We start from the raw sequence: 10432 nt of genomic DNA, 5'->3' as shown, positions 1-10432 counted from the left end.
TTAGAACCCCCAGGTCCTTTTCTGCCAGGCAGCTCTCCAGCCAAACTTCCCCAAGCCCGTAGCGATGCATGGGGTTGTTGTGGCCCAAGTGCAGGACCTGGCACTTGGCCTTGTTGAAGCTCATTCCATTAGCATTGGCCCATCGGTCCAATCTATCCAAGTCTCTCCGTAGAGCCTCCCTATCTTCATGCAGATCAACATGCCCGCTTAGCTTCGTGTCATATGCAAAGTTGCTGATGATACACTCTATGTCCTTATCAAAGTCATCAATAAAGACGTAAAACAGAAATGGTCCCAATGTGCAGTTGCAGCCCAGTAAGCCAAGCGCATCCTGGGCTGCATGAAAAGAAGCGTGGCCAACAGGTGGAGGGAGGGGATTGTCCTCCTCTACGCTGCTGTGGTGAGACCCCAGCTGGAGAACAGCGTCCAGCTCAGGGGTGCCAAGCACAAGACCAATATAGACCTGTTAGCGTGCGTGTAGATTAGGGCCACAAAAATGCTCTGAAAGCTGGAACACCTCTCATGGAGAAAAGCTGAGAGAGTTGGGGTTGTTTAGCACAGAGAAGAGAAGGCTCCAGGGAGACCTTATTGCAGGAATCCAATATAAAAAGGAGGCTTGTAGGACAGTCGAGGAGAGACTTTGTACCAAGGCCTGCAGTGACAGGACGAGGGCCAAGGGTTTTAAAGGGAGAGAGGGCGGGTTTAGATTGGAGATAAGGGAGAAATATATTGCGATAATGGTGGTGAGAGAAGGGAACAGGTTGCCCAGAAAAGCTGACGATGGCCCATCATTGGAAGTGTTTAAAGTCTGGTTGGACAATGCTTTGAGAAACCTGATCTAGTGAAAGATGTCCCTGTGTGTGGAGAGGGGATTGGACTAGATGACCTTTAAAGGTTCTTTGCAACCCGAACCATGCTGTGATTCTATGATTCGATGTCTCTATGACCCACATACAAGGAAGCACATGGCAGTGGTGGTTACCCAGGGGGTGTTACTCAAAACCTGAAGTGATCTCAAGAGACTGAGTTTCCCACAACAGGACACTCCTAGCAGTAGCTGCTGGCACTTGTACTCCCTCAAATTCATCTCATCACCCACATGACATGTGCATTCAAGGGTCTGTAAAGCACGAACAAACTTCTGATGCAGTCATTTTGTGTCCCTCCATGGAGGGACAGAGCAGCTCTCTGAGCTGAGGTGAGTGGCTGTTGCTGCAGCTGTGAGGGGCTGGTTGGTGACAATTACCCTGGGGCAGGTTCTCTGGGGTATCCGTGGTCCATAGCACAGAGCAGGTCCTGCTCTGCTGGTCCTTCCTGTCTCTCCAGAAGGCCTGGCTGTGTGAGAACACTGCTGTGTGCACCCAGCCTTCACACTCACACAGCTGAGCTCTGCACTGGTGTTTTCCTCTCCCGAGCACTTCCCAGCTCAGCCCAGGTAAAGCAAAAGCTGTGTGTGTAAGCAAAGCAAAATAAAGCATTCATTCGCTGCTTGATTTTCTGCTGCTGCCTTTATTTTGTTTCAAGTATAGAGGGAGTCTGGCTTCTCATGTACATCAGGTCATTGGGAAGAAAGAACACCTGAATGCTTAAGAAGTGAGCTTTGGAATAATATTATAACAAGGCTAAAGAAAGAGGAAGAGAGAAAAAAGAGAAACAGTGAAAGAGAGAAAGAGAGGAAGAACGCAAGTAATATAGGAAGGAAAAAAGAACAAGCAAAAGAGAGAAAGAGAGGAAGAGGAAGAGAGGAAGAAAGAGAGAAAGAGAGAAAGAAGGAAAGAAGGAAGGAAGAAAGAAACAAACAAAGGAAGACTGTAAAAAGGTTATGAACAAAAGGTTGTCCTGCTGTTTTCTGTGAATATTGCAGTACATTGCAATAGTTTCCTCAGGGCATCCCTGAGCTCCCGGTTCCTCATGCTGTAGATGAGGGGATTCACTGCTGGAGGCACCACCAAGTACAGAACAGACATCGCTAGGTCTAGTACTGGGGAGGAGATGGAGGAGGGCTTCAGGTAGGAAAATACTGCAGTGCTGAGAAACAGAGAGACCACGGCCAGGTGAGGCAGACACGTGGAAAAGGCTTTGTGTCGTCCCTGCTCTGAGGGGACCCTCAGCACAGCCCTGAAGATCTGCACATAGGACACCACAATGAAAACAAAACACGCAAAAGAAGAAAAGGCAGGAAACACAAGAAGCCTGCCTTCCCTGAGGTAGTCTGAGTCTGAACAGGAGAGCTTGAGGATCTGGGGGATTTCACAGAAGAACTGGTCTAGGGCATTGCCTTGGCAGAGAGGTATTGAAAATGTATTGGCAGTGTGGAGCAGAGCATTGAGAAAGCCACTGCCCCAGGCAGCTGCTGCCATGTGGACGCAAGCTTTGCTGCCCAGGAGGGACCCATAGTGCAGGGGTTTGCAGATGGCAACATAGCGGTCGTAGGCCATGACTGTCAGAAGATAATATTCTGTTGATATCAAAAGCAGAAAGAGAAAGAGCTGGGCAGCACATGCCGAGTAGGAGATGGCCCTGGTGTTCCAGAGGGAACTGGCCATGGCTTTGAGGAGAGTGGTGGAGATGCAGCCCGGGTTGAGGAGGGCGAGGTTGAGGAGGAAGAAGTAGATGGGGGTGTGGAGGCGGTGGTCACAGGCTACGGCAGTGATGATGAGGCCATTGCCCAGGAGGGCAGCCAGGTAGATGGCCAGGAAGAGCCAGAAGTGCAAGAGCTGCAGCTCCCGCGTGTCTGCGAATGCCAGCAGGAGGAAGTGGGTGATGGAGCTGCCGTTGGGCATCGGATCCCTTTGTTCCCGAGGTACTGCCAAAGGAGGAAAGCACACTCACAAGTCAGGACAGCTCTGAGCAAATCTCTTCCCATTGCCTGCCCTTCCAAACCCAAGCCCCGAAAACACTCTTTGCCTGTGTCCTTCCTTCCGGGAGCTTTCTGCATTGCCCTTGTTGGAGCTCTCATTGTTGCTGGCCAAGTGTGCCGTGAGGAGCAGAGCTCTGCTTGTGGGCTCCCAAGGAGTCATCCCTGCTCCACAGCAGCGGGGATTTGGGAAAGGGGTTACAGCGTCTGACATTCACTAGTTACCTCATCTGTAATCCACTTGTAACGCAGAGGAGCTGCTCAGCATATTCCTGCAGGAAAACCTCAAGGAAGCTCCTGGTTGTCCTAAAGCTGCAGTGACATGAGCAGAGCCAGCTCACTCCTCAGCCTTGTCGGGGGGGAAAGGCCACGCAGCTTTTGACTCACTCCCCCCTGGCCCCCTGCAGAGGAACAGGGAGAAGAGGGAGAAAAAGGAATAAAAATCTCATGGGTTGAGATACAGACAGTTTGATAGACCAGTAACGGGAAAGAAAATGACAATCATTGTAAAAGAATATAGGAAACCAGGAGTGATGCAGTACAATTGCTTACCACCCGATGCCCATCCCGAGCAGCGAACACGGATTCCTGCCGCCCGGCCAACCCCCATTTCTATACTGAGCATGACGTCTGTGGTATGGAATATTCCTAGGCCCAGCTTGTCCTGCCTGTGCTCCCTCTCACTTTCTACGGGAAACTGAACAAGTCCTTGACTTAACATACACACTACTTAGCAACAACTCAACCAAACGGTCTCATCATCGTTAGTCTCATACTAAATCCAAACCACAGCAGCTTCTAGGAAGAAAATGAACTCTCCCCCAGCTGAAACCAGGACAACTCCCAGGTAGCGCTTGTCTTGAGGTGCTTCTGGAAAAGTCCCTGTGAAATGTCCACTGCCTCTGATGGAGCAGCAGAGAATCTCTGATCTTGAGCATGTCCTCCTGCTCTACCCAGGAGAGAGATCCCATAGGTTTTGGGCTATGAGAGCTTTAGGAGATCCCTGCAGGAACTGCAGTGGCATTGCCCTGCACCCAGAGACTTACCGTGTCAAGGGCTGTGAAGGTTTCTCTCTCTGTGAGCTCTCAGTGTCCTCCCACTCCCAGCTGCCTTTAACCTCTCTCTGCCTGCTCGTCTCCTCTCACGCTTGGCAGAGGAGCTCCATGCGTTCAGTTTTGGACCCCTCGCTACAAGAGGGACATTGAGGTGTTGGAGCGTGTCCAGAGAAGGGCTACAAAGCTGGTGAGGGGTCTGGAGGAAAAACCTTATGAAGAACGACTGAGGGAGCTGGGGTTGTTTAGCCCGGAGAAGAGGAGGCTGAGGGGAGACCTTATCACCTTCTACAACTACCTGCAAGGAGGTTGTAGAGAGATGGGTGCTGACCTCTTCTCCCTGGTGACAAGTGATAGGACGAGGGGAAACGGGTTCAAGTTACATCAGGGGAGGTTTAGATTAGATATTAGGAAACATTTTTTTACTGAAAGGGTTATTAAACATTGGAATAGGCTGCCCAGGGAGGTGGTGGATTCACCATCCCTGGAGGTGTTTAAAAAAAGGGTAGATGGGGCACTTAGGGACATGGTTTATAAGTGGCTCTTGTCAGGGTAGGCTAAAGGTTGGACTGGATAATCTTAAAGGTCCCTTCCAACCTCAACGATTCTATGATTCTATGATTCTATGATTCTATGCCATGACTTTCCTCCATCCCAGGAGCCTGGACCGGTTTAGTGGCAGAGGACCAGCTCAAGGCATTTTATTGTCCTCTCTGGTGGTTTTGGTGCTGAGCTGAGTCAAATGGGAGGTGACTCAAGTTGCCTGGGGGGCACACGCTCCTCCTCCTGCAGCCCCGTAGACAGCCGGCCTTGTCCACAGTGAGCGTGCACCACTGGCTCACGAGGCGTCCCACAGGGTGCCCAGCCCCGTCTCCGCAGGGTCCCTGCTCAGCACATCAGGTCCCAGCCTGTCCTGCTGCCTTGGGGTTATTCTTCCCCGGGCTGCAGGACTGGACACTTCTCCTTGCAAAACTTCAAGACATTTCTGTTGGCCAAATCCCAGCATTTCTCCAGCTGCCCCTGGACTCAAGCTCCATTTGGTCAGCTGTTAATGGTTGTGTGCAGATGGTCACCCTGATGCTTGTTCCTCAGTGCTTGGTATCTGGGGACAGATCACTTTAATATCTTTACAGAATCACACAGAATCACAGGATGGTTCGAGTTGGGAGGGACCTTAAAGATCACCCAGTTCCAACCGCCCGGCCCTGGGCAGGGACACCTCGCACTAGACCACGTTGCTCAAAGCCTCACCCAGCCTGGCCTTGAACACCTCCAGGGATGGGGCATTGACAATTTCTCTGGGCAACCTGTTCCAGTGCCTCACCACCCTCACAGTAAAGAATTGTTTCCTGATATCCATTCTAAATCTACCCTCTTTCAATTTAAGGCCATTACCCCGTGCCCTGTCATCACACTCCCTGATAAAGAGTCCCTCCCCATCCTTCCGGTAGGCACCCTTTAGGGACTGGAAGGCCGCTGTAAGGTCTCCGCGGAGCCTTCCCTTCTCCAGGCTGAACAACCCCAACTCTCTCAGCCTGTCCTCAGAGCAGAGGGGCTCCAGCTCTCTGATCATCTTTGTGGCCCTCCGCTGGACCCCTTCCAACAGGTCCGTGTCCTTCTTGTGCTGAGGACTCCAGAGCTCGACACAGTACTGCAGGTGGGGTCTCACCAGTGCAGAGTAGAGGGGCAGAATCACCTCCCTCAATCTGCTGGCCACGCTTCTTTTGATGCAGCCCAGGATGCGGTTGGCTTTCTGGGCTGCAAGTGCACTTTGCCTGCTCATGTTGAGCTTCTCGCCCACCAGCACCACTTTCTCCTCAGGGCAGCTCTCAAGCCATTCTCCGCTCAACCTGGATTTGTGCCTGGGATTGCCATGACCCAGGTGCAGGACCTTGCACGTGGCCTGGCTGAACTTTATGAGGTTCACACAGGCCCACCTCTCAAGCCTGTCAAGGTCCCTCTGGATGGCATCCCTTCCCTCCAGCGTGTTGACTGTGCCACACAGCTTGGTGTCGTCGGCAAACTTGCTGAGGGTACACTCAATCCCACTGTCCATGTCACCAACAAAGATGTTAAACAGCACCGGTCCCGGTACTGACCCCTGAGGAACGCCACTCGTCACTGGTTTCCATGTGCACGTGATGCTCTCGTCTCACTTTGCCACCACTGGAGAGACACAGGGAGAACCCATCTCATTCTAAGGGAGACATTGCAAAAGCTCAGTCCATCAGTCTCAGTCTTGTTTCTCCATCTTATCAGCAAAGTCAGTTTCGAACAAATGCTGTGTAGACTCATAAAACCATTCAGATGGCAACGGATCATGGGAAGTCTCCAGCATAACCTCTTGCTCAAAGCAGGCTGCACGTCGATTTCAGGCTCTGTTACTCACAGCTTTGCCTATTTGTGTCATGAAAATCTCCTAGTGATTTCGGGTTTGGTTTTGCTTTTGATCTATTCATGTTGAGTTTGTCAAGCATTGTACAGCTCAATGCAAAGTATGATAGGAGGGGAAGATGACTTTCAGGTCCTTCAATTCTCCTAAGCTGATGCCATCCATGGACACTCTGGATAGTCAATGGGGTCCAGCAAATGGTTTCCCAGCCTGAGGTTAGTCGTCTTCTTCTCACTGGATGAGTCACCCTCTAATCCCTCTTGACTGATTCGACTGTTTTCCTTTAAAGGTACTGGCAGCTTGGGCAGACACAGCCTGAACAAGCTGTTTGCAGTCAGCTCTCCAGGGGAGCTGAAGCTGCTCTGGAGTGTGAAGATACCTAGGTGGAGCTATCAGAGATACCAGGAATGCCCCGGGAGACCTGTCTCCCTCCTGAGGAGGATTATAGCCAGGGAGGAGATGGGTTTTGTCTAAGCTACTATGGGACACCTGTGTTCGCACAACCAAAAACCTTGTTGGGACTTTTGGTACTATTTGGGCTCCTTTCACATACTCTGCTCTATCACTTTCTCCATAGGAGCCTCTTCAGGGCAATTCTCACTTCCTTATTCCTCAGGCTATAGACGACGGGGTTGCGCATGGGGGTCACAATCGTGTAAAACAGGGCAAGGTATTTGTCAGTGTCTGCAGAGTCTCTTGACCGTCGTTTAAAGTACACAACCATGAGGGAGCCATAGAAGAGAGTCACCACCCCCAGGTGTGAGGAGCAGGTGGAAAAGGCTTTGCGTCTGCCCAGAACTGAAGGCATTTTCAGCATTGCCCTGACAATTTGAGTGTAAGAAACGACCATCAAGGAAAAGGGAAGGACTGCAAAGAGCAGGATGATGGTGTGCAGCATCACTTGGTTCCAGAAAGTGTCTGCACAGGCCAGTTCCAACAGAGGGGGGACATCACAGAAGAAGTGATGAAGGCTATGGGATGCACAGCCGGGCAAAATGAACAGCTGGTAAGTCTGCCCTACTTGTACTGGGATGACAGCCACCCATGAGCCCACCACCAGTCTGACACAGAGCCTCCCATTCAGGATGAGGCCATAGTGCAGGGGGTCACAGGTAGCTACATACCGGTCGTAGGACACGGCAGCCAGGAGAACGCTTTCGGTGCTGCCCAGCAAAACCAGGAAATACAGCTGGGCAGCACAGCCAAAGAAGGAGATGCTGCCGTCTCCTGTCAGGAAAGCCCGCAGCATTTTTGGCATGAGGCCATTCCCTGTGATGACCATGAGGTAGATAATCAGGAAGACCGTGAAGTGCAGGCCTTGCAGGTTGGCGTGGTCAGAGAATCCCAGAAGAAGAAAGCCAGGTCCTGCTGTGTGGTTCTACAAGCCTTTTCTTTGGGACATTTTCTGTCTACAGAGCAACCCAAACAACACGCTCACTGGACAACGGCAGTGGCCCACGAACCATCACGCACCCCTCAAGCACAGTGAAAGACTACAGACAGCAGCACAGGTGTGACTGCAGTAGTTAGGAAAGCCCAAACGAGATCTGCATGGCTGTATGGGAGTGGAACACCAGTTGCTCGTTAAGCAAAGGCTTCTCAGGAGAAAACAGAACAGATCTGTTCAGTCCAAATGATGTATGGACCAGAAAAAAATATTTTTTCTTCTAGGATGATGGAAGGGAAGGGAAGGGCAACACCAGCTTTCACTCTTAGATTTTAGTGAGAGAGGGTTCCCTCAGCTCTGCTCAGAGATAAGACCCCACCTCCCGAAGCTCTGTTGACACACACAGAGACCAGGGGGACATGCCTTAGATCCAAATTATTCATTTTTACATGGCTGACAGGTGAAGTCTATAAGAAAGAAAACAAACTGCTACCTGTCAATGAATCAGGTACATTGATGCACCCATGGGGCATTTCAACAAGGCAGAAAAGGTGCTATTTGTGCATATATCACGAGCTTTCAGGGTGCTAAAAGGAGGCGTTATGCAAGCAATCACAACACTACCTCAAAGAGCTTTCAAAGCATTCAAAAAAGGAAGGTGATGAAAGGTAGAGGAATGGAGACCAGTGGGTGATCTCCCGAGATATCTAGTTTTCCTGAAAAGGTCAGGCTTTTATAACTTTTGGACAAGCTCTGCCTGGTTCTGGTTCCTGTTCCTGACCCTGCTGCTCTGTCGCGTGGATTCATGGCAGCTTACTGAGGGCTCCATGGCTCCGTTCCCAGCGCAGAAACGTTCCCCAGTCCCTGTAAGCCCTTGCAGAGCAGAGCGATGCTCGCGTCGGCTGGGAGACTGAGCCTTCCCTTTTGCATTTCCCAGAGCACACGGACTTCTCACGGCTCACACGTGAAGAACGTGAGCCATTAACAAGCAGCTCTGTTTGTCATCTTAAACTCTGACATATGAATAACGAGAATAGCGGTTTAGAACACACGTCATAAAAGCATTCACATTAGCCAAGTGAAAAAAAACCAACACAAATGTCTTGTTCAAGAGGACGCTTGAATTCCCAGAGACATGCAGTCTTAAGAGCGTGATCACTATTACTTTTTCTTTTTTTCTTACTGCTCCTGCCTAGTGAGTTCTCCTAGAGCTGCCATTCAAAATCTCCAAGATAAAATTAGGGTTTATGTGAGGGAAAAGTGACCATGATTTCTTTCCTAATCTCCCCATTTCTGCATGCAAACACGTGTAGGAAAATGAAATATTTTTATTTCCTGAAATACCATCAGATACTTGCATTTATCATACACAATTTTTAAGTGAAAGAAACCATTTATAGGCAGGTTGTCCATGAGCAGCATTTTCTCCTTGTATGAACACACTCCGCCACCCCCCGGCCCCAAACCTACAGCATATTCTTTCTAACGCCCAGATAACTCGGTGCTTCATGAGATCACACCTAGTGCATGGGCTGGACTGACTTTGGGTGTGGGAAACTGCTGGAGGACTCTTCGCACAGTGACTGTCTCACCAGCGGCATTTCTCCAAGCCGAACAAACCCTGCTCCTCTGAGCCCAGCCAAGCCACCCCGATGCCTGCAGCCGCTTTTGGCAGTGGCTGTGCCGCCACGGTGCCTCAGCACTTCAGAGCATGCCGAAAGGGATTTACCATTGGCAGAAGCCACAATGCAGGAACACGCTGCTCACTCCATGGTGCCACAGGAGACGGCGGTGACCTCTTTTCCTCTCTGTCATTTCCCTGGAAACCACCTGCGTGGGGTTCTCTGGACACTTCTCCCCGACTCATGTTCCTACCTGGGTATAAGTCAGTTAGTGAACAAGCCCAGGAGAGACGACAGCAATGCTAGTGCTACCTGTGCTCCTCCCCAGACACCCACCGCATCATTAACAACGTTAGAAAGACTATCAGAATAATGGACGTTTGCGTCATCAACAGGCTCTGAGCAACATCCAGAACATGACTTTCAAAAATAGAGAAATTGAGAAATGAGACTGGGCAGCTCAAAAGAAAACTGCTAAGCTTGTGAGAGGGGAAAAAAAAAAAAGAAAAAAATCAAGGAGGGAGGAGGAAATAAGTAAATTCAGTCTGTGATTAGCTTTAGTTCGCAGCAACAGAAAAGGCTGCTCCGCAACACCTCCTCCCTGGGCCTCCACCTTGGCTGTGCCCCGTATTAGCTCCAAGGTGGAGACGGTCTTGAGTGGTCAAACTCCAATGGCTCATGCTCTGTGCTCAGGTTCACCTCCAAAGGGGGTGCAGGGAGAAAGCTCAGGTTGGAGGTTCATGGGAAGGTTAGAGAGCCTGTGTCCTGTCACTGCACTGCAGATGTCTACGTTTGCACTGTTTAACGTGACACGAACAATGGATGAGTGTGTCTGACCAAGGCAGCCTTGCGTGGCTCTATCGCCAATAGCACAAATGGCCCTTCCAGATGAGAGCATCTCCTGCCCTCCTGTGAGGCTCACGCAGCCCTTGATTTCTTACTCTGCAACTCTACGCATGGGTCGAGCCCTACCGTTCAGCCAGTTCTTCACCCACCGCACCCTCTACCTGCTCATCTCCAAGTTGGGCAACTTGTCCAGAAGGAGACTTTGAGGGACACTATCAAAAGCTTTACTACAATCCAGCAAAACTACATCCACCACCTTCCCTTCATCCACTAGGC

The 10432-nt window shown here is 50.6% G+C and overlaps 2 protein-coding genes across 2 annotated transcripts; both read right to left on the bottom strand.

The window, feature by feature from the left end:
* Positions 1 to 1820: 1820 nt before the first annotated feature.
* LOC128918732 (olfactory receptor 14J1-like) lies at positions 1821 to 2783 on the bottom strand. Its single transcript, XM_054223286.1, has one exon. The coding sequence runs from the start codon at positions 2781 to 2783 to the stop codon at positions 1821 to 1823; it is 963 nt and encodes a 320-aa protein (XP_054079261.1).
* Positions 2784 to 6863: 4080 nt separating this feature from the next.
* On the bottom strand, positions 6864 to 8517 carry LOC128918731 (olfactory receptor 10AG1-like). The gene is made up of 2 exons (XM_054223285.1): positions 8506 to 8517; positions 6864 to 7679 (listed from the first exon to the last, which is right to left on the bottom strand). The coding sequence occupies exons 1-2, from the start codon at positions 8515 to 8517 to the stop codon at positions 6864 to 6866; spliced, it is 828 nt and encodes a 275-aa protein (XP_054079260.1).
* Positions 8518 to 10432: the final 1915 nt, after the last annotated feature.

This window comes from Rissa tridactyla, chromosome 17, assembly GCF_028500815.1.
Source record: "Rissa tridactyla isolate bRisTri1 chromosome 17, bRisTri1.patW.cur.20221130, whole genome shotgun sequence".
Lineage (NCBI taxonomy): Eukaryota > Metazoa > Chordata > Aves > Charadriiformes > Laridae > Rissa > Rissa tridactyla.
Note: the sequence above shows the minus strand (reverse complement) of the source record. Positions and strands in the feature narration are given on the sequence as shown.